This window comes from Oratosquilla oratoria, chromosome 2 (assembly GCF_046742065.1).
Source record: "Oratosquilla oratoria isolate Oo_2021 chromosome 2, ASM4674206v1, whole genome shotgun sequence".
Classification (NCBI taxonomy): Eukaryota; Metazoa; Arthropoda; class Malacostraca; order Stomatopoda; family Squillidae; genus Oratosquilla; species Oratosquilla oratoria.
This window is the reverse complement of record NC_134778.1, coordinates 21760445-21784444: the sequence shown is the minus strand read 5'-3', so window position 1 is coordinate 21784444 and position 24000 is coordinate 21760445. Positions and strand designations below refer to the sequence as shown.

The window sequence follows — 24000 nt, the reverse complement described above, 5'->3', positions numbered from 1 at the left end:
AGTTAGTGACAAACATTCCCACAACAGTAAAGACAGACGGACAGAAACAGACAGATACTGACAGACACTGACAGACAGAAACAGACAGACAGACATAAAAACAGTTCAACGTTTCCTCCCAGAGAGACTTGACTGCAGCTGTGCTTGACAGGAAATATAAATTTTTGATCATCCGAAGCTGAAGCTGAAATAACAGTTTGCTGCAGCTAGCATGTTTTTTTTAACCCTTTCATCACAGTAATTTTTTTTTCTCTTTTGCCGCCAAACTATTTCATTTAGATAAGTCGCCGTCACCGAATGGAAAGGGTTTACATATTTAAATGGATATACTGTACGAAGTGGATGCGAATTAGAGCTCCCTCCTCAGCGACATGACGTAATATCGTTGACCATGACGTTTCAGTTCCGAGAAATCGGATTAGATTAACATGTACAAATCGTGCTACTCTGGACAGACATCTCCCTTCCCTTCCCTTCCCTTCCACCCCCTCCTTTCTCTCCCCTTCCCTTCCCCATCCTTTCTCTCCCCTTCCCTTCCCCATCCTTTCTCTCCCCTTCCCTTCCCCCTCCTTTCTTCTCCTTTCTCCCCCCTTCCCCTCTCCTCCCCTTCCTTCTCAACTCGTTTCTTTTTGCAGCCCGAAACCAACTTGTTTCTCTGATGCAACCTAATCTCCATTCGGTCCAACGACACACTGTGGAGATTTTATTTTAGCTTAAGCACAATATTATTCAGCTGAGGGAAGGATTACCATAATGAAGGAGCTAAAGCGAGTTCCTTGTAAAAACTTTTTTTCTTTAAAGAGGGCCTTCGAACGAGTTTCGAATCGCAATTTTGGTTTTAATACCCAAGTGGATTCTGTATAGCAGTACTCTACGAAATACAGCGAGGAACAAGATCTAAGAACCCTATACAGCGATGGCTTTATGGATTTTAATTTGGACGGTACCATACTACTTAGTTCGGTCGAGGGGTCATTTTTGTGAAAGTGCTAATACCTTCAAATTGCAACAGATTATTGCCTTTTGTTTGGGCCGTCACAAGTAGCTTTCAGTCACCCCGGGGCTGTCGGAAGAAAAGGGTGGGGGCGCCCTTTGCCATAACTTCTACGGAATACTCACCATGATGACGGGGTTATTACTAAATATTGTCTCATTTCGAAAACGAAGACTGAACTCACGAAAGGGTACTTGGTGAAGTTTCGTGAGGCACCACCACAAGTGACTGGCCACAGGCACTACCCTGGACTAGGGTGACAAGGTGACAAAGCAAGGAACTGCTGTACTTCTCCCCCTGTCTATACCCCCCCCCCACACACACACACCTATCCCGGGATCCGGCAGAAGGGGCTCAACGGAAATCTTTCGTCGTGCGAGTTCTGCTTCTGACGCAAGTCGAGACGAAGATTTTTATTTCCAACTTATTTTCAAGGGAGGTTATTCCTGTACGGACCTCCAACTCTGTCAAGAGGTCAACGTCATGATTTCGTTAGAGCTAACACCGGGCGATTTCATTCAGGAAAAGCCTCGGCCGCAAACGGAAACCTCAAGGCCGAGACGTCGTCCGATTGATCGTCGATCTGACGGCTTTTCCTCCGTTTCAGGTTTTTGTCGAGTTCCTTCCTTCCTCGATCCTTTCGACTAAATGTCGCACTTTGCGCTGAGCCACTCCATCCTTGTCATTTCTTCCGTGCTGGGATATGATTTTCCTTCTAATCTAGCTCTCGCCAAGCTATTTTATTTACCGTATTGGCATCTTCTCGTTTCAGTGGCAAGAGGGCTGAAGTCTTTCTGGACGTTTGGCACCTCTCCCACTTCCTTTAATAATACCGAGGGGACTATTATGTACTGTACAGAAAATCTAAATCTAAATTATAATTACAACTGGAGCGAGAGATAATGCACAGTTAATCTATTCTAATAAACAATTGCATATTCGTTATACTGACTGCATTAACATTACTGACAGCCATACAAGGTGAGGAGGTTCGAAAATAACCCTGGAAAAATTACAATATCTACAAACGCCATTTGCTATTCTTAGACACGACAGACTACGCTGTAGAATTTCATTTTCTCTTTTAGCTCTTCAAGACGCTGAACTTCAGACTTTTAAACTGGCTGCCACCAAACTACTGTATTCTATTAATATATGTGGTACCAAAGTTAGTTTGAGGATTTTTGTGAAGCTCTCTTGGGTAGAAACCTGATACGGGTCCTCTCAGTTTCATTACACAAGTTATCTATTAACAATGCAGGGTTTCCGGCTCTTGAATGAAATAGTCTCGCGATGGTCTGAACAAACTATCCAGGAGGCGAGGATAACAGGGAGCGGGGTAACCGAGACGAGCGAACCTAAGGGGAGTGGCAAGAAGCAGAAAAAGAAGCAGCAGCAGAAAAAGAACCAGAAAAAGATGCAGAAAAACAACCAGAAAAAAACATTAGCAAAAGCAGAAACAAAGAAGCAAAAGCAGAAAAAGAAAAAAAGCAGAAAAAGAAAAAAACAAAAGCAAAGAAAAAGCAAAAGTAGAAAGAAAGAAGCAAAAGCAAACGCAAAAGCAGAAGAAAAAAACAAAAAAAACAGAAGCAGAAGAAGAAGAAGCAGAAGAAGAAGAAGCAGAAGCAGAAGAAGCAGAAGAAGAAGAAGAAGAAGAAGAAGAAGCAGCAGCAGCAAAAGGAACAATGCTAAGATGGTGATCCCTAACGTGAATGTATTCGCCTTGGCACGCGTTCCAACTTTTGTCAACCTATTTCATTAATTTTCTTGGAGTTTCCTTGGTAGTGAAAGAGTTCAACTAGATAAACCGCTTAAAACATCAATATCTACTAAAAAAAAAAGAGCAAAAAGTTTCATACAAGTTGCGATTATGTCTTACTTTAACAGAAATGCAACAAATGCTTTTGCCTCTCCCCCCAAAAACTGCAATATACCAACGTTAACCAGCAACTTTTTGGATCTAACTAAATATGAATAGATAAACAAATTAGAACAATGAAATAGAATAACATATAGAAAGAAAACGGGGGAGGGGCGGGAGGATTACAAGACGCACACGACTCGCGGTGTACCGACCACCGTTTCTCGACCCGTCTCTTCGGAAACGCAAGTGTAGCCAACACTTCTTAAAGTGCCCCCTGAGTATACCTGAGTGTTTTCTAAGAGGGGGTTTACACGGTCGAACGCGGTTCGAAAGACACGTGTTTAGTGATGTGTGAACGGGGTATTTAGGGTTTAACCAACGTGTTCGACAACCAAACACCACGTTCACACATCACTTTAAACACGTGTCTGTCGAACCGCGTTCGACGAGCCGTTAGACGTGTAAACCCCCTCTAAGTGTACCTGAATGTCACAAGTTTTTACCTGTTGTAGTCACCCCTTAATACAAGCTTTATATTTATTAAATTCTTGTGTATATGTATATTTTCACTGCAACATATTTCTTTCTCTTGTAAATAAAAAAACATTCTTGGGCATCCCATGGTGAAGGATATATGTGTAATCTAAATATTGTAGAAGATGCAAAGGTCAAGATGATGCGGGGTGCCCTTTCGCAAGCCCTTCCGGACATGCTCGGTACTCCATTGGGAAGATCCTCAAGTCCTCAGGCCACAGCAGATCTCCTTGAATCGGCTTGAACAAGGTAGCATACTTCATACATGTTGCTCTACCTCTAAAACACATTAATGACATATTCCATACATTCGACTCCTCCAATGATTTCATTCGGCCACGGAAATGCCCCGCGATGCTTGGCAAGGAATCCGCACCGCCACTGACTCTGAGTACTTAGTCCAAACGAGTGGGGAATACCCGAGACCGCGCGCGCGCACGCACGCCCGCACGGGTATGCAATGAGTTGCAGTCAATACTAGAATCATTATATGAAGGACGAGTCACGCAGTCGACGGTGGCTTCTTTCTTGCTACAGACATCATCGATTTCAGACTAGAAAGGTTACGAAAGGACGTCGGCTCAGACTCATCTCGTGTTCATTTAAAAAGAGGAAAAAGATAAAAAAGATGGCGTGGGACGGGAGTACCTGATACGACGGACGGGTATGGTATGTAGGAGTGATGCAAAGGTAGCACATGTTAAGGAAGTGGTGATGTTTATGGAGTGGTGAATTTGGTGACAATTGTGATGGTGGTGGTGGCGGTGTGGTGAAAATGCCAATGATGGCGGTACGAGTAAGAGTGGTGAAAATGGTGATGGTGGTGAGTGGTCAAAATGTCAGCGGTGGTGATGAGAATGGTGAAAATAGTGGCGGTGGTGATGACGGTAAAAGCCATAGTGGCGAAAAAAGATAGAGAGCGTGACAAAAAGAGTTAAAGAGAGGCAGATAAGAGAAAACAGAGAGAGAGAGAGAGAGAGAGAGAGAGAGAGAGAGAGAGAGAGAGAGAGAGAGAGAGAGAGAGAGAGAGAGAGAGAGAGAGAGAGAGAATCACTGTCTCTGAGAAAAAGAGGCAGAGACAGAGACAAAGAGGGACAAAGACAGACGTGGGAGGGTAAGGGGAGGTAGCCACACGTTCCAACACTTAAAGATATACACTTTTTCACCCGTACAGAAACTTGTTTCGCTCGAAGGATGGCCCATGCATAAGATAGGAAGACAAAGTCTGGGAAAAACATCAAACATCTTTAGCGTCGTCTTTTGCTTGCATTTCCATAAACTCCAATACAAAGATTTTTTCCTAGCTATACAAGATGCGGATAATCCAGTTTTTTTTAAACCATTCAAACCACATAAAAACTTAATTAATCAAACAAATAAATAATAAGTACAATTCGATTCGATTAAACGTGGCAATACGACTAGAAAAGTTGTTCGTGAATGAAAATATTAGTTTAGTTAATGTTATTTAAATTTCGTTTTATTATTATTATTATTATTAATTATTATTATTATCATTATTTGAGGTAGTCGTTAATGTCGTCTGTAAAAAGAGAAGTTGGGGGTGGGGTGGGGGTGAATTAGTAGTCCTCCGCCTCCCATCTTGGAAAGCTTGCGAGAGATTTACAAATGTCCTATGTTATTTAAGGGTTCATTTTAAGTTATTCACGCACTTTACAGTGCAACAAATCTGTAGACGTGTTCCGATTGAAACAGAGCCTGTGGGGAAGGGCGTTCCCGAAGTGGCGGCGGCGTTCAAGTCTCCCGTCGCCTTTGATGGCGGGGGTCACTTTCCCACCTCGTGGTGACACCGCCGACCTTAGTCAGGAAGGCGAGTCCAGTGTAAGAGGGGGTTTACATGGTCTAACGGCCCGTCGAACGCGGTTCGACAGACACGTGTTTAAAGTGACGTGTGAACGTGTGAACGGGGTATTTGGGGTTTAACCAACGTGTTCGACAACCAAATACCCCGTTCACACATCACTTTAAACACGTGTCTGTCGAACCGCGTTCGACGAACCGTTAGACCGTGTAAACCCCCTCTTAGATGGACGGTGGACAAGAACATTACTCGCAAGACCCTTTGTCTTCCCCCCCCCCCCCAAATGGTACAAACAGACTTCCTACACGGATGTTTTGATTTCTTTCCCTTCTTTTGTGGAGTACTTAGAAAACTGACTTTGTTACCTCCCTTATAAAGGGGGAAACAGCTCTTCGTATTCAGATAGTTCGTTACCTCTCCAAGGGACACAGACATCAAGTGCAGTGATTAATCAAAAGACGGACGAAATGGTTTTATTTTGATGGAAAAAGCATAAAATTAATCAATTTTTCATGACTTTTTTTTTTTTTAGAACATTTCAGTACTGGATTATTACAATACAAATTATTTTTTTTTTTACGTTCTTAAGGACTTGTACGAACATTGCAAAAGCTGAGATCGAACCATAACTTCTAACTATGGACTGTTAAAAAAAAAAAAAAAAAAAAAAATTGCCTTAGGGTTTCAATCCGCCCACAGTATACCCCTTCACACTGAAACACTGGTACGAAAGTCCAAAACAATTTATTTTCCAAATACATTATTCTAATGACGTTTCTACTAAATATAAAACTTTCCAGGCGGCTGGCGCCCACAAACAAAAAGGTTCTTGCTTTCTTAACTGCGGTCCCTCACGCGTATGCCCACACCCAAACAAGCACGCACGCGCGCACACAGTAAATGAAGATTTCTGGAACACTGTAAGGGTCTGAGGAAGAAAGGAAAAATAAGGCGCGTGGTTGCGGAGGAATGAATAAAAATTGCTTTAAAAAAAATAATAATAAAAAAAAAATGAAAAACACGGAAACTAGGGCAACCAGTCAAGAGGATGAAAGAGTCAAGATAAGGAAGAAGAAAAACTAGCAACTCCACGGAAGGGGAAGAAAGGAGTTGGAAGGAGGGGAGAGGGGAAAGAGGGGACGAGGAGAGGAAAAAGGGGGGCAAGGTGAGGGGAAAAGGAAGTGGAGAGGGGAAAAGGAAGTGGAGAGGGGAAAAGGGGGAGGATATGGGGAAAGGGGGAGGATAGGGGAAAGGGGGAGGATAGGGGAAAAGGGGGAGGATAGGGGAAAAGGGGGAGGATAGGGGAAAAGGGGGAGGATAGGGGAAAAGGGGGCGGATAGGGGAAAAGGGGGCGGATAGGGGAAAAGGGGGCGGATAGGGGAAAAGGGGGCGGATAGGGGAAAAGGGGGCGGATAGGGGAAAAGGGGGAGGATAGGGGGAAAGGGGGCGGATAGGGGAAAAAGGGGGATAGGGGAAAAAGGGGGATAGGGGAAAAAGGGGGAGGAGGGGAAAAAGGGGGAGGATCGGGGAAAAAGGGGGAGGATAGGGGAAAAAGGGGGAGGATAGGGGGAAAGGGGGAGGATAGGGGAAAAAGGGGGAGGATAGGGGAAAAAGGGGGGGATAGGGAAAAAAGGGGGATAGGGAAAAAAGCGGGATAGTGAAAAAAGGGGGAGGATAGGGGAAAAGGTGGGAGGATAGGGGAAAGGGGGGGAGGATAGGGGAAAAGGGGGGAGGATAGGGGAAAAGGGGGGAGGATAGGGAAAAAAGGGGAGGATAGGGAAAAAAGGGGGAGGATAGGGAAAAAAGGGGGAGGATAGGGAAAAAAGGGGAGGATAGGGAAAAAGGGGGAGGATAGGGAAAAAGGGGGAGGATAGGGAAAAAGGGGGAGGATAGGGAAAAAGGGGGAGGATAGGGAAAAAGGGGGAGGATAGGGAAAAAGGGGGAGGATAGGGAAAAAGGGGGAGGATAGGGAAAAAGGGGGAGGATAGGGAAAAAGTGGGAGGATAGGGAAAAAGTGGGAGGATAGGGAAAAAGTGGGAGGATAGGGAAAAAGTGGGAGGATAGGGAAAAAGTGGGAGGATAGGGAAAAAGTGGGAGGATAGGGAAAAGTGGGATAGGGAAAAAGTGGGATAGGGAAAAAGTGTGGATAGGGAAAAAGTGTGGATAGGGAAAAAGTGAGGATAGGGAAAAAGTGAGGATAGGGAAAAAGTGTGAGGATAGGGAAAAAGTGTGAGGATAGGGAAAAAGTGTGAGGATAGGGAAAAAGTGTGAGAATAGGGAAAAAGTGTGAGAATAGGGAAAAAGGGGGAGGATAGGGAAAAAGGGGGAGGATAGGGAAAAAGGGGGAGGATAGGGAAAAAGGGGGAGGATAGGGAAAAGGGGAGGATAGGGAAAAAGGGGGAGGATAGGAAAAAAGGGGGAGGATAGGAAAAAAGGGGGATAGGAAAAAAGGGGGAGGATGGGGGAAAAGGGGGGAAGATAGGGAAAAAAGGGGAGGATAGGGAAAAAAGGGGGAGGATAGGGAAAAAAGGGGGAGGATGGGGGAAAAGGGAGACGAGGATAGGGGAAAAGGGAGACGAGGATAGGGGAAAAGGGAGACGAGAATAGGGGAAAAGTGGGAAGAGGAGACGACGGAAGGGAAAAAGAGTTACAAGGAATCTCGGTACCTCAAGAGGTCTTACAACCAATAACAAGGAGGTACCGTTAAAAAGATACCAGGGATTGACACTAGTACTTACACGGGTCACCACGAGCATAGCTCCCTTCCCGTATAATACAACTAGGTAAATACTAATATGTGTAGCACCTTGTCTAACCGACTTTTGAACTCCTCAACTGAGGAACTGTTTACCACGTCCTTTGGCAGTCCTTTCCAAGTGTTGCGGATTTTATAGGTATAAAAGTTACCAATCTTGTCACAGGAGTAACGAGGTGTGGACAGCTTCCACCCATGATTGCGAGGGAGAGGACAAGGAGAGGAAAACGAGGAGGAAAACGAGGGGGAAGAGGAGAGGGAAACTAGGGGAAGAGGAGAGGGAAACTAAGGAAAGAGGAGAGGGAAACTAGGGAAAGAGGAGAGGGAACAGCGAGAGGAAGATGAGAGGAGATGAGAGGAAAGGGTGAGGGGAAGAGGGAGATTGGAAAGGGGAGAGGAGGGCGTCTATCCTTAGCACTTTCTGACGTTTCTATATACCTGTACAGTCGAACAATTTACCCTACTCGCCCCCCCCCCCGATTTTTTTCTTTTCTTTTTTTTTCTTTCTTTTTCTTCTTCTTCCGTGTGGCTGTAGGGAGGATCAAGGTCCCAAGAGGGTCTTCACGAGCCCAAGGCGCCCTTCAGTCCCGAGACCATTTCCGAAATGAATAAAGTCGCCTGTGGGCAGCAGGCGTTCGCTACAAGAATATTACACGTGAGGGGCGCCTGCCGCGCTGATGAACGGGTGAATTAATGGGACAGGGAGAGGAACTACTGCCTCCAACGATTTCTTCTCCTCCTCCTCTTTCTAATCCTCCGCCTACTCCTGACCTCCTAATCCTCCTCCTCCCCCTCCTTTTACCCCTCCTCCTCCTCCTCCTACCACTCCTTTATCCTCCTAATTCTCCTCCTCCCTTCCTTTACCTTCCTATTCCTCCTCCCCTCCTTTCTCCTTTTCCTTCCCCTCCTCCTCCTTTTCCTCCACCTATTTTCTCCTTTTCCTTCTCCTCCTCCTCCTTTCTTCTTCTCGTCGTTGTCCTCCTTTCTTCGCCTCCTCCTCCTTTCTTCTCCTTCCCCTTTCTCCTCTTCTTCCTCATCCTTTCTCTTCATCATCATCCTTTCTCCTTCTCATTCTGAACTTCCTCCTAAATCTCCTCACCTCAATCCTCTCTCTCTTAAACCTCCTCCTCATATTTCCAAGCCTTACCCTCTCCCCCCCACCAGCTCCAAAGCTGCCTCCTCCGTCAGTTACCGCCTCATCCCGAGCCTCCCCGGAAACCTCCTCCTCCTCCTCCTGCTCCTCCTCCACGTCCCACACTTCAGACCCACAATATGACGTCACACACCTAGAAAATCCATCACAGGATCAAACGGGCGTGAACACAGCGTGAAACTAAAGCTCCCCCGAGATTCCAATATCATCACAAAGACTCGCAAGAAATAAGACCCACACAGCCCACCAGCGCCGTCCCTGCCGCCATTTCCGGAAGGGAACGAAGATCGGAAGCGAGGCGAAGCGAGGCGAAGCTAGGCGAAGCGAGGCGAAGCTAGGCGAAGCGAGGCGAAGCGAGGCGAAGCTAGGCGAAGCTAGGCGAAGCGAGGCGAAGCTAGGGGAAGCTACGCGAAGCTACGCGAAGCTAGGCGAAGCGAGGCGAAGCGAGGCGAAGCGAGGCGAAGCGAGGCGAAGCTACGCGAAGCGAGGCGAAGCTAGGGGAAGCTACGCGAAGCTAGGCGAAGCTAGGCGAAGCGAGGCGAAGCGAGGCGAAGCTAGGCAAAGCTCGCCGCCAAGTATATAAAACCGATCTTGGACATGCGAACTCCTCCGTCTCGCCTGTAACGGCTGCTGCTGGCGACAGCGAAAAAGACGACAACGGTGACGACGAAGAATCTAATGACGACGACAACGACGACATCCACGACGCCGATGAATCCAAAGCATTTTTTTTTTCGGCTGCGGCCTTCCTGGCTTCAATGTCATTATTCGTGCCCACTAGGCCGGAAGTGTGATACTACAGCGCGTCAGCCAAGGGTGGTAAGTTGGGGTTGGTGGAGGTTGGGGTTCAAAGCTGGGGTTGGTGAAAGTTGGAAGTCGGGCTGGTTGGTGGAAGTCGGGGTTGGTTGGTGGAAGTCGGGGTTGGTTGGTGGAAGTCGGGGTTGGTTGGTGGAAGTCGGGGTTGGTTGGTGGAAGTCGGGGTTGGTTGGTGGAAGTCGGGGTTGGTTGGTGGAAGTCGGGGTTGGTTGGTGGAAGTCGGGGTTGGTTGGTGGAAGTCGGGGTTGGTTGGTGGAAGTCGGGGTTGGTTGGTGGAAGTCGGGGTTGGTTGGTGGAAGTCGGGGTTGGTTGGTGGAAGTCGGGGTTGGTTGGTGGAAGTCGGGGTTGGTTGGAAGTCGGGGTTGGTTGGAAGTCGGGGCTGGTTGGTGGAAGCTGGGGTTGGTTGGTGGAAGTCGGGGCTGGTTGGTGGAAGTCGGGGTTGGTTGGTGGAAGCTGGGGTTGGTTGGTGGAAGCTGGGGTTGGTTGGTGGAAGCTGGGGTTGGTTGGTGGAAGCTGGGGTTGGTTGGTGGAAGCTGGGGTTGGTTGGAAGCTGGGGTTGGTTGGAAGCTGGGGTTGGTTGGTGGAAGCTGGGGTTGGTTGGTGGAAGCTGGGGTTGGTTGGTGGAAGCTGGGGTTGGTTGGTGGAAGCTGGGGTTGGTTGGTGGAAGCTGGGGTTGGTTGGTGGAAGCTGGGGTTGGTTGGTGGAAGCTGGGGTTGGTTGGAAGCTGGGGTTGGTTGGTGGAAGCTGGGGTTGGTTGGTGGAAGCTGGGGTTGGTTGGTGGAAGCTGGGGTTGGTTGGTGGAAGCTGGGGTTGGTTGGTGGAAGCTGGGGTTGGTTGGTGGAAGCTGGGGTTGGTTGATGGAAGCTGGGGTTGGTTGGTGGAAGCTGGGGTTGGTTGGTGGAAGCTGGGGTTGGTTGGTGGGAGCTGGAGGTGGTGGGAACTGGTGGTGGTGGGAGCTGGAGGTGGTGGGAGCTGGAGGTGGTGGGAGCTGGAGGTGGTGGGAGCTGGAGGTGGTGGGAGCTGGAGGTGGTGGGAGCTGGAGGTGGTGGGAGCTGGAGGTGGTGGGAGCTGGAGGTGGTGGGAGCTGGAGGTGGTGGGAGCTGGAGGTAGTGGAAGCTGGAGGTGGTGGAAGCTGGAAGTGGTGGAAGCTGGAAGTGGTGGAAGCTGGAAGTGGTGGAAGCTGGGGCTGGCGAAAGCTGGGGCTGGCGAAAGCTGGGGTTGGTGGAAGCTGGGGTTGGTGGAAGCTGGGGTTGGTGGAAGCTGGGGTTGTCGGAAGACGGGGTTGGCGGAAGTTGGGGTTGGCGGAAGCTGGGGTTGGCGGAAGCTGGGGTTGGCGGAAGCTAGGGTTGGCGGAAGCTGGGGTTGGTGGAATCTGGATTTGGTGTATGTACGAAAGTGCCTTGCCTCACCATGCTGCCAGCTAAGACTCTTCCAATTTTATTCAGCCAAGGGGCGTGGCACCCTGGGGACCAGAACGGAGCTTCCATCAAGTTTGCATGGAGCTGAAGACGCCACTTCACCCAATCCCAAGAGGACCTGTGGTGTACACATACCCCACAGGTTTGCTAGTATGCGATCGGGAGATGGATGGTGGTAGGACCTGACGCTGGTGGTCTGGAAGGTCCCTCGCCCACGCTCTTTCCAGGAAAGGGACTGCAACATACGGGGTATATTACTGGACTAGGTGACGTAGGAAGAGATTGACACCCAGTTTGGCTTATGCGCTTTATTCCGGTGGATACTTGTGCGTCGGCCTAAGGACTGACGTGGCGTGGTCCCCACGTGGGGGACCGACCGCGAAGGCCTAGTGACGCTCTAATGTACAGAGGTCAGAATGTCTGAATGAATATCTGACTGTGACTGACTGGCCTGCCCGCTCGGGACAGTCGGTATATAAACCCAGAGCCGATCTGAAGCCTTGAAGGACCCGATGCGTGGCACCGAGTGCCTTCCCCGTCATTGCTCTCATAACTGTGGTTCTTGCCTTCAGTCTCTCCTTGAGATAGGTTAGTTCCTTCTGAAAGGTGAGCCTCTCATCAATCCAGACCCCCAGGTACTGATACTGGTAAACCCAGTCCAGCCTAAGGTCCTGGATGGTGAGGTGCTTCCCTTCTTTCCAGAGTCTCAATGCCATGGCCTTCGATTTTGTAGGGGAGATCTTTAACCCTAACCTGCAACATTCTGTCGCCACAGTGCTTAAACATCGCTGAGCCCTGTTGAAGCACTGCCGTTTCCCAGTAATTATGAGCGCAATGCCATCTGCATAGCAGATGATCTTGCACCCATGTGGTAGAGGTAATTCCAGAATGTTGGAGACGAGCGTGACCCATCCTAGCCTTCGAGCGCTGAGTCAGGTCAGACTGCCACACAACTCTATCATTCATCAATTTGCACCTACAAGCATACTTGTGAGGTAAATGTACACCACAGGACTGCAATTAGGACGGGTCTGGGTCAGTCACCGCTTAAAATCTGCCTGCTCTAGGGTCCAGTTCTTCGGTAGTCTTCTCTGTACTTGCAACGCGTCCTGACCCCAAGTCAACTCATCAGTCGGTTCCAGACTTCGGGAAGCACGCCACGACCGTTCTTAGACCGACGCCATACCTTTCACTAGAATAAAGAACACATACGAACCAGAGGATCCTTCTATCCCTACGTCACCTAGCCCAGGTAATATCATTGTATGTTACCGACCTTCAAATACACCCGGAAGACAACCCACTTAGGTTAGTTTAGGAATAGCCACCCAAGGATAGCCCACTTGAAGAATTGACACCCCAGAATAAACCAGCGGAAGAATTATCACCCTGTCGAAGTCTGGGGTGACAGATCTTCATGTGATACCACTTCTTTCACTGTCGCAGCTGTCAAACTATTTATTTCCGTGGCGCTTTTAGGCAAGCCAAGGGATAACAAATTAGCCCTATCAACCTCTAGTGTAACGAATGACATTCTGTTACATTCTGGTTGCAGTCAGACTACCTTCTTCATTTCTGCCAAAACCTTTCGGGAATGGAAAGGAAAAACGACTTCGAGCGTGTGATGGGGACCAGTAGAGGTCAGGGGTGGGGGTGGGGGTGGTGGCTAAGGATTTTCTTCTTTTTTCCAAATTTGGGCTAAGGAGGTGGAGGGGAAGGATAACAGGATCCCGACAGGAAGGAATGGGCAAAGAGGAAGAGAGAGGAGGAGGAGGAGGTGGAGGAGGAAGGGAAGGGAAGGTGGAAGAGGGAGGGGAGAGGAGGGAAGGAGGAAGAGGGAAGGTGGGAGAGGGAGGGAAGGAGGAAAGGAGGGAGAGGATGGGGAGGAACGGAGGGAAGGGAGCGGAGGGAAGGAGGGAGACGGTGGAGAGAAGGGAACAGAACGGGGAGAGAAGAGAGGGAGGCAGTCAAATCGTATTCAACTTAGGTACCTTTAGTTCAGACAGACAGACACACAGACACACACACACACACACACACACACACACACACACACACACACACAGACACACACACAGACACACACACAGACACACACACAGACAGACACAGACAGACACAGACACGGTCGACGGTGTAATAGTACATTTTTCCACCTCTAATTTAGCTATCAGAGTTCGAGTCCCACCCAGGGCTGAAAAAAAAATCAACATCACTGCACTGCAAGCCGGCACTCCAATTTTGCAGGGCAAGGAGTTTTGAGTGAGTGTGTGTGTGTGTCTGTGTGTGTGTCTGTGTGTGTGTGTGTGTGTGTGTGTGTGTGTGTGTGTGTGTGTGTGTGTGTGTGTGTGTGTGTGTGTGTGTGTGTGTGTGTGTGTGTGTGTGTGTGTGTGTGCGTGCGCGCGCGTCATTCAAAGCTGCACATGGACAAAACCAACTGTGTCAACGGCGACGGAAACCGCATCAACCCTAAACTTAGCCACAGCCAGACAGTTGCACATCCAACTAAGCCCCACTGCAGGGACTGCATAACCAGCTGGTGCAGTGCATGCCACTCCACCTGGTAAAGGTAGCAATGCAAGTGTTATTGATCAAGTCCACACCTCGCATGCCACACGCAACACGCCGCACGCGGCAATGCATCAAAAGAACAACGGATGAAGCAAAAAAAAGCAGAGCATGATGGTATTATTCTTGTGCACACGAAACGAGAGAACCTCCGTACAGCGCAACAGAGATCAACACTGAAACTGAACACCAGTAAGCGCATAGCGGTGATCAGTCACCTTTGCCTTACGTCCTAGGACTGCCAAAGCAACGAGCCACCATCTGCCCTGTTGGATTCGAACGCGGGCCTCCGTCGTGCAAAAGGACAACCGGGAGGAATGAGCACATCAGCACAAAGGTCGAAAAAATTGCCTTTTGAAAAATACGTGGTAGAAAACAAGCGGTTAATAAACACGTGACAGATCACAGATCGTTCATGACTCAAGGTCAAAGTGAGTGAGAAAAACATGTTTGATAGACGTGTGAAGCGGACAGGGACTAAATATCCACGTGGCACAAAGTGATACTAATGAAACGTGTCACCAGGAATTAAAAAATGTAAAAAAAATAAATAAAAAAAAGCGGTATATAATAGTACGAGCGTCCCGCGTGCCATACAGCATATGCGGCACACATGGTACAGTACATCTGTCACTCCCCCACCCCATCCAATGCTTTGTGATGCCACGTGGCACTTCGTGGTGTTGTGTGACACTACTCATTCAACGCCTTTGGTCAAACACCTCAACCCTTTTCGCTCCGGGTGGTGCACATTGCAGACTTCACTCTGGTTAGCGCAAGACGATTTTATGTTCAACCGAGTGCAGACTTTGGACAAAATGGGGCAGTCTATCTATCGACCAGGACCACAATATATCAAGCATGTCCCTTCGACTGAATCAAATCGCCCAGCACTAGTCAGTATGCAATCTGCAAGGCGTTCAAGAACAGAATCTCATAAGCTTGACATTTGTAGCCTCGTCACGACAGTTCGTGACACCAAGCGAGAAGATAAACAAAGGGGACAAGATTAAACTCATTTTGGAGGTGGCGGGTGGGGGGGGAAATGGCGGGGATGAGGGAAGGAGGGGGCGAGTGGTGGGGGGAGAAGGAGAGAACTGGCAAGACACCAGACAAAGAGATACGCGAGAGAAAATTAGCTGAGAAACACGAGAACTAATCCAGGTCCAGAGACATATGAGAAAACTGACTAGTAACGGCCTGGAGAGGGACGTGGTAGAACTGGCCCCGAAACTGGCACTGGTCAGAAGACAGCTGTGGCAGGTGCCAGCAGAGGGTGAAGAGATGGACTGGGGTCGAGGAGCATGAAGGAAAGTCCATGTGGCTGCCGAACAGAGAACGGCGAGAAGTAAACGCACATCGTGATGTAGTCTCAACACCCCACACCCGCGCAGTGATCAAATTAACTGAGGAACCCATGGTTGGGCAAAGTCCTGTCAGTTGCGGCAAGCAGCATTTTTTTTTTTTTTTTTTTTTTTTGACGTTGGGTCGCCTCCCCGACTGGACAGGACTGTCGGGAACCATCGCAACAAGCCCGCAATGGGCCCCGGACTCGAACTCACGACCACCTACACACAAGCTCAAGACCGAATCCGCTGGGCTACCTTGATGTAGTCAACAGCAATATTCCGTTCTGCTCACTAATTTTGGAGATTTCCGTCTTCTGATGGCGATAACGCATACCCCGGTCACACCTACGCGACTCGAAATGAGTTCGGTTACAATATTTCATTTTTCGAACCTCCAAATGTCAAATCACCTTTGCATCTAATACTAAGAAGCTGAATAACGAATTAAGAGAATCTAAACCTAAAATGCGAATGTATGATATATTGTTGACTTAGGGACGTCCCGAATACTATATGTGAAGTCGTCTTCCAGCTTTTCAAATTCACAATATTTGACGAGAATCTTGAACGTGTGACCAAGGCGTTCCCGACAACATACTTTTCGCAAGACTGATGACTTGCAAAAAAAAAAAAAAAAGGAAAATGACTTGCCCGCTCCAGGATTATACTCATAACGACTTCCGCCTGATAAAGCCAGATTATTATTTTTTTTTTTGGGGGGGGGCCTATGGACACCATGGATCCCTCCTCTTAGGTCGAAGAGCGGAAAAAAATGCTCCCAACACATTTATTCATATAAAGCTTTTAGGAGGCCATGTTCTGCTGAAATAAAAAAATAATAATAAAATGAAACTAAAAAAAAAAGATGAATTTCGCTTTTTTTTTTTTTTTCTCTGATTTCGGGTCTTCCAACGTCGGCGGGCCCGTAACTTAATGAATAAAAAAAAAGATCTGGCCTACGGGTTGACTGTTCAGGAACACCACCAACCATCATACGGTGGATAATGACAGCCATGGATCCATGCCACTTCCCCCCCACACCCCCATTGGATCAGACATGATCCACATGCGAGATGCAGCCGTTAGGCAAACTACACTCGAGACCAGTGCAACTGTTGCACGGAGCGTTAACGCATAAGGGGCGAGTTTTGATATCCCAATAACATGCGAAAGAAAGTTTAACCCTTCGCTCCACTTCAATTCCTTCAAGATTAGGGCATAGCGAAACGTGATCCTCCTATTACTATTACTACTATTCTTATATCTTAATAAACTATCTCCATAATTGTGGAATTGTGACGGAAGTAGTCAGGATGTCTTTCACAGACACAGTTTACTGCTCCTACTACTACTACTATTACTACTACTACTACTACTGCTGCTGCTGCTATATAATAATCAACAGTAACAGACTAAAAAAAATAATGTAGGGAAAAATCCTACCTAACATCATATATATAAGAACATAAGAATGAAGGAGACTGCAGGAGACCCTATGGCCTACACTAGGCAGTTCCATGTCCAATATACCTGATAAGCTATATTGGATAGTACGAGTATACCCGACACAGTATACCTAATATAATCGACTTGACAAATTAATAATTGATACATAATTGATATATACAGTCGCGAGCAAAATTGTTGACAACGTCAATACGATTCTTTTTGTCGAGTACGTCATATATTTCCCTATGTCGTATTTAGCTCAAATTTGGGTAATTTTCTCGATTTGAAAAGAACAAAAAGTTGTCCAAGATTTTTACTTTTGTATCATGAAAAACTGGGTAAAAACTTTTGTTTGTGACTGTACAAAAAAAGAAAGCATACTACCCTTTTCATATAGTAAAAGTAGTATGTGATTTTTACATCACCATAACACACATACTGTACATATCATGTGTACAATTATTACTAAAGCATGCGTGTACAAAATACTGCACACAAAACTAACTCGTACCATGCAAGAATAATATATCAAGACACAATATACAATATAATACCATCATATAAAATATGACATTTGAATTCTAGAATAAAATTTACGAAGTTACGACTTCATTCAGTTGTGGAGTAACCCTCAGAGGATGGTTACAGCTACGAGAGTCCCCAAGGAGATGATTAATCATCAACGAGACACTCTAGCCACTAAACGACCGGCTCATTCCCCCAGGGAAGCAGAAGAACTGACACCAAGAGTTGGCCAAGTACCTGGGGTAGGAAGGCTGACAGCTGTACAAGTAGGAGTGGGTGTCGGTCACGCCCGTGACAGTGGGTGACCGGGGCACGAGGGCGTAGAGGGACGCCCTACGTGGGTCCTCCTGGCCCCGAGAGGCGTCCCTGCCCGGCACCACCACCTCCCGGAGGAGCCCACCGCCGGGTGCCGTGGGTGGGTGAGTCGCGAGGAGCACGTCCGGGGGGGACACCCGGTAGGTCGGGCTGACGTAGACGCTGTGGGCTTTCCGGGGCGAAAAGTGGCCCCCCGTCCCTTGGCGAGGCATGGCGGGGGGTCGGCGACGCGCGACCCCCGTCACTGTAGGAGTGGCAGCAGTAGTGGTAGCTGAGGTCGTCGTAGCAGGACTGGGGGCGGAGGTCGTAGCAGGAGTAGGAACGGAAGTCGTGATAGGAGTTTCAGCGGAGGTGGCAGCAGGTGGTGGTGGAGTCTCAGGTGGAGGAGGAGGAGGAGGAGGAGCACGTGGCAGGCACCACCGCAAAGCGGTTTCGCCCCGATGCAAGCGGGCGGGATCCAATTTCACGTCCGACGGACCACGTGCGGCGCCGGGAGCGACAGCACCAGGGGAGTGGGCAGGGGGAGGAGTCTGAGAGGCAGGGGGAGGGGGTCGACAGAGAAGAAGAAACAGAAGGAAAAGGAGATAGAGGGAGAGGAGGAGGAGGAAGAAAATCAGTAGGGGAACCAGGAGGATGGGTAGAAGCAAAAGGAAGAAAATTAATAAGAGAAGCTCGGGGACGCACGGAGGCAGGAATAAAACAAGTTCGAGAAACGAGAGGACAGGCAGAAGCGGGACATAACGGAGGACAAAGAAGAGATGGAGAGGAAGGAGTAAGAGCGAAACAAGGCTGAGGATGAAAAAAGTAAAAGAAAAAGAAACAATAAAAGTAAGAGAAGGAATGGGAAGGTGGAGGAGGGAAGGCACAGAGAGAAGGAAGAGAAAGAAGGCAGACTAAGATGTAAAAGGAAAACGAAGAGAATGAGAGAAAAGGAAGAAGTAAGAGTGACAAGCCTCAAGAAGAAAAAAAGTAGGAAAAAAAACAATAAAAGGAAGAAAAGGAACGGGAAGGAGAAAGAGGGAAAGCAAAGACAGAAGGAAGAGAAAGGAGGCAGGCTAAGAGATGGACAGAGAAGAAAGGCAGAAGAAAAGAAGGTAAGAAAATTTGGGGCGATGAGTCAAGTGCTTGTAACTAGTGTTCTGGTGGACCTGATCCTACTACTGATACTTCTACTACTAGTGCTACTGCTCCTACTGATAATATTACTGCTGATACTGTTGCTGCTGCTTCTATTACTACTGAAACCGTTCTCTTCGCTACAGCAAGCCAAAATCACTGATAGCAGCAACGTCGTCTCGCCACGGGCACTGCTGTTACTGCAGTGCCGTGACGTTACGTTGTCGGTCTGTGTCTTGTTTGTCTTCTGTTTCAGCACGACACACGGAGGGCGCCAGCCTCACCGCGGTGGAGGTCCCTCGAAGACTCTTCTCGATCAATCTCGACCTTTTGACCGTTTTCTTACTCTGGGTCTGTCCGACTCGGTCAAGTTCCGATCTTCCTAGTCGTCAGATAGCTCCGTGTACTGCTTTATCTCATCATCGCACTACACAATACTATCTCCGTTTCCAAGCCAGTGTTCAATCTGGAGAATACGGTAACAGAAGGACGTTCGTTGGTCCACCTGTTCGAACTACACCGGAAGTCAGCTTCCCGTTGCAGAAATTACGCTCATAGCCCTGTGTGCAACGCGGCGTCCACTCGAAGATCCTTTTCAACAACTGCGTACTGTTGCACGCGTTAGATCAACTCGCTGCACTGTTTATCACGAAAACATGACTTTTTTCAGGTGTACGACTTGCACGTCGTTAGGAGCACGTGACAGGCTGTCATGTCCAGCACAATATCACGTGATATGTCATTACCTCTGCAATTCGTGATAACGCTTTAATAATCGATGAAACTCCTCTATCGATATGACCAAATCTTTCAAAGCAACGTCTGTGCTTTAAATGCATTACAATATTACTTTATATGTGTGTGCGCGCGCGCGCGCGCCACCCATGTACCCATATATCAGGTACTCGTACGTAACAGTCATACATCATTATGTATATGTACACACAAACACATCTACGGAGTAATATGTGCGTTTCCCTTGCAAAACTCTTATACCGTGGGGGAGTGTGGGATTGAGGAACCATATTATGTAGTTACTTGACGAGTCCCCAAGACTTGCCAGGAAGGTCGAGACAGGCAAGTAGACCCGCCAAGACGGGCAAGGACACAATTTCGAATTAATTATTATCAAATTTATAAAGAATATATTCTTGCGTACGCACACACGCACGCACGAACACAAACGCACACAAACACACACAAACACACACAAGAACGACGACGAAAACGTTGACATCAACGTTAACGATGAGTGTTAGTCGACGACGACAACGACGACGACAAAATTTAACAAGGACTACTCGAGTTTCACGAGCCCAAGAAACGCGTCACCGAATCCCGCCAAAGGAGGGCAGAAACTATGAAAGGCGTGAAGAAATTTAAAAACTCGCATCACGCTACACGTCATGCCAATGCAATGTCACGTTATGACCACGAGCTCCGGCGGCGTAAATCCTCTCGTTGTATCCTCTCCCTAAAACATTTACCCCTTTTACATATTATGGTCCCGAACTCAGACATTAAATCGATTTAGAAAAAAAAAAACATAGGTAGAAAAAACTAAAACAAGGTGAACGATTTTAATTTTTTAAAGGATGCGCTTTCTCCTTTGACAATTCTGTTCAATTTTTGAATAAACGAGCTGCAGGGCGAAGGAGGGAGGGTGAGGGGGAGGGGGGAGTCACGATCACTGATTTCTTCCGCTATCGGACGTCATTTATCACGACTATGCGCTATATTTCACATGTAGAGCATAACGGGGGTGAGAGCGAAGAGGTGAGAGGGAAGGGGTGAGAGGGAAGGGGTGAGAGGAAAGGGGTGAGAGGGAAGGGGTGAGGGGGAAGGGGTGAGGGGGAAGGGGTGAGAGGGAAGGGGTGAGAGGGAAGGGGTGAGAGGGAAGGGGTGAGAGGGCTGGGGTGAGAGCGAAGGTGCGAGAGCATAGGAGTGAAAAAGAGGGGCGAGAGCGAAGGGGTGATAGCGAAGAGATGAATGTATTGGGGTGAGAGAGAAGGGGGGAGTCAAGGGGTGGGGGAGAGGGGATGGGCGTGCGAGGAGGAAAGCGAGTGGGGGAGAGCGATCCGGGAGAACGCAGGGGTGGGGGTGGGGGGAGAACACGTGGAAGGCGAATGCGGGGGAGGCGAATGCGGGGGAGGTGAATGCGGGGGGAGGGGGAAACTACGATAACGCGTAGAACAGGAGAACGAGGATGAGAACGATAGAACGAGGAAGAAAGAATAAGAGAACAGGGATACATTAACCTCTAAAACCTCCTTCCTTTCCCCCCCGCCTCCCCCTATATTCTCCCCTACCCTCCCCCCTATATTCTCCCCTCCCCGCCTTGGCCTCTCGCTTTCTCGTTCTCACAACGGCTCTTTGTTTTTGGAATAGACGTTCCTCAGGTACTTCGCGAATGTGCGCGGGTTGTAGACGCTGGTCGCAAGCCTGGCCCTGACCAACTTTAAAACTTTGCCTCGCACTGAGCGAGATCCGCCCTTCATCATGTGGATGCATCATCCAGCTCCTTCCTCACTGGATGGCATCCAGACGAATCTATTCATTCTTATGGCTAACGCCAAACTATTTTATTCACCAGAAATTCCCTGCAGAATGAACGGGTTCAAGTAATTCCGATCAACCCTTTCACCGTTACTGACGAGTTGAACATTTGTTCTTCCTATCGCCAGGGGTTTTCATTCAGTAGGACACCCCCATGCAACGAAAGGGTCGATATATGTTGTACAGTCTCTCAAATAGCCCTGCAACATAGCTGCATTACACCTGGTTCCAGCCTCCTCCGCATCCCATCGCTGCCACCACATGTTGTAGTCGTACATTTAAGACTTCTTATCTTATCAATATCAAAGCTGAATGAAACCGTTTGGCGACAGCTGGCATTAAATGCACCATTCGGTGCCGAAGAGGTTAATCAAAAAACGGTTTAAAGTACCCGAATTCTAAAGCACTGTGGTGCAATTCAACTCTACTTTAGTGCCAGTGAAAACTAAAAAATCGACTGAAACACAATCCGGAGCGTTGTCCTTTCGCACGAACCACCCCTCGACCTCTTAAAGCACTTCGAAACGGGAGGAGACTCCAAGTCTGTGCTGGAGTACAATCAAGCTTAGCAACTGACCACCTCCTCTTCTCCCTCCTTCCCTTTCTTCCCTCCTACCCATCCCTCCCTCCCTCCTTCACTCTAGAGTACAATCAAGCTATGCAACTGACCACCTCTCCTCTCCCTCCTTCCCCCTACCCCTCCCTCCCTCCCTCTTTCACTCCTCTCCTGACATTTCACCTCGACGGAATTGAACCAAACACCGCCGACCGCTAACGACTGGTCGTTCCCAACGCCTTTCTAATCACCGACGTAGTTAAAAATCAAATAAAACGATACCTGACCACTTTCCACAGTGGATTGGTTTTCCTTTTACTGCTCTACCGCCGCGATAAGAACTATAATAATCACATTGGAGAAATTTCTATTCTTGGAGCAAAACAAAGGGTCACTACGCGTACGCTGTCCGTAATAAACTCTCCCGGAAGGATCTTAGCGTTTCTTTCTCTCACACACAGACACACAGGGCAGCGCACCGGGGATGGAACCGGTGTTGTTTATATCCCACTTATACTCCTGACTTGCGTACGGAGCATTCTCTCAAGCTTTCTCGAATACATGTACATAAGCACGCACAATGTTCTACACGTTCCTGCAACGCGCGCGCACACACGTACACACACACACACACACACACACGTGGGCGGGGAGTTGTGTGTGTGTGTGTGTAAGGTCATAGCATTACCCATAGATCGGACCTACGAGCTCTGAGCTCTTTTCCGGGAGGGAAATAGCTGTCGATCACGAGTCCAACACGTGATCCAAAGACCAAGTTAATACACACGCACACACACGCACACACACACACACACACACACACACACACACACACACACACACACACACACAGGTCGACGGTACAGTGATAGCGTTCTCAACAGCTAATTCAACGATCAGAGTTCGAATCCCGCCCAGAGCGATGCATTGCGAGCCGACACTCCAACTCTGATGCGGAAGGTGTGTGTGTGTGTGTGTGTGTGTGTGTGTGTGTGTGTGTGTGTGTGTGTGTGTGTGTGTGTGTGTGTGTGTGTGTGTGTGTGTGTGTGTGTGTGTGTGTGTGTGTGTGTGTGTGTGTTAGGTCACTATTACCCATAGATTGGGCCATACGAGTTCCGAGTTCTCATCCGGGAGGATAGCTGTTGATCACGCGCCCAACACATGATCCAAGATTGTGGTGAATCACACACACACACACACACACACACACACACACACACACACACACACACACACACACACACACACACACACGATCCATTTCCACCATCACCACTAACCTATTCCAAGTTAACTGGGTTATGCTCATTAGGGTTAATCTGACAAATACTTCATTCAACCCATCTTCAATACGTGGACCGATGGCGTGCAGGTCTCGTATGTGCTTACTTGTGGGTTCGAATCCCGCCCTTCTCTCCGATTCCCAGCAGTGACTATTTCCTCCTCCAACAGTCCCTAATGGTCATAATAGGGCTTCGGCAGACGCCACTAGCCGCCTCATGGTGTAGACTCCTCACCTTCGCCTCATCACTTTGAATAGCCCCTTCTGTGTAGAGGAGTACTTGGATTTTCTATCATTGTCCATTAATACCTTGTAAACCACACTTCCATCCACCACCCTTTCCCATGTGTACTTATGCTCGACTTTCTTCCTAAACACTGTTAGCAATCATCAACTCTCCAACTCCACCATTGACTCCCCACTATGATTTTTACCAGGTACTCCATACTTCCCATTGGTGGAAATAGATACGTATCTGTGACTTGGCTACCTCCCTTATAATGGGGAAAAAAGTTCTCAGGATATAGATAAGATTATTGTTATTATTTTAGCTGTCCCACCGTTCATATCTGTGGCATCTCTTCGGTTGGTACGGGATTGATTGAAAGACTATGGAGGGAATTGTTCATCACGTCCATCTCGCAGTGTCACTTCATAATTTCCAGAAGCCAGGTTTATGCGAGTACGAATTTGCGAGCACAGGACCAATACTGTACATATATATTAATGTGCAGTTGACAGGACTTCCGTCGTATTTACCTGCTCGTGCAACATGGATGTAGCAAAAGCGAGAGTGCGCTCACCTGTAAACTCGGAAATGAACAGATTATTCTGCCGACTTCCACCCGAGCTTTGCATACGCCGTTCCGAAGGCACGGACGCATGAGCCTCTTCTCACGACTCGCTGAGTCGCAGAGCTCTTAACACT

The 24000-nt window shown here is 48.2% G+C and overlaps 1 protein-coding gene across 6 annotated transcripts in view; it reads right to left on the bottom strand.

Annotated features, from left to right (window-relative positions):
• Window positions 1-24000, bottom strand: part of LOC143037792 (kelch-like protein 5) — a 194579-nt gene that overhangs the window by 46267 nt on the left and 124312 nt on the right. For 2 of the 6 annotated variants that reach the window (XM_076206351.1, XM_076206356.1), the window contains exon 2: window positions 17485-19426. The exons of 3 other annotated variants lie outside the window; for them this stretch is intronic. In XM_076206351.1, the coding sequence (XP_076062466.1) occupies window positions 17485-17774 (290 nt within the window). In that variant the 5' untranslated portion in view covers window positions 17775-19426. Of the gene's footprint in view, window positions 1-17484; window positions 19427-24000 lie in introns of those variants that run through there. One more of the 6 variants, XM_076206347.1, reaches the window with a different exon arrangement.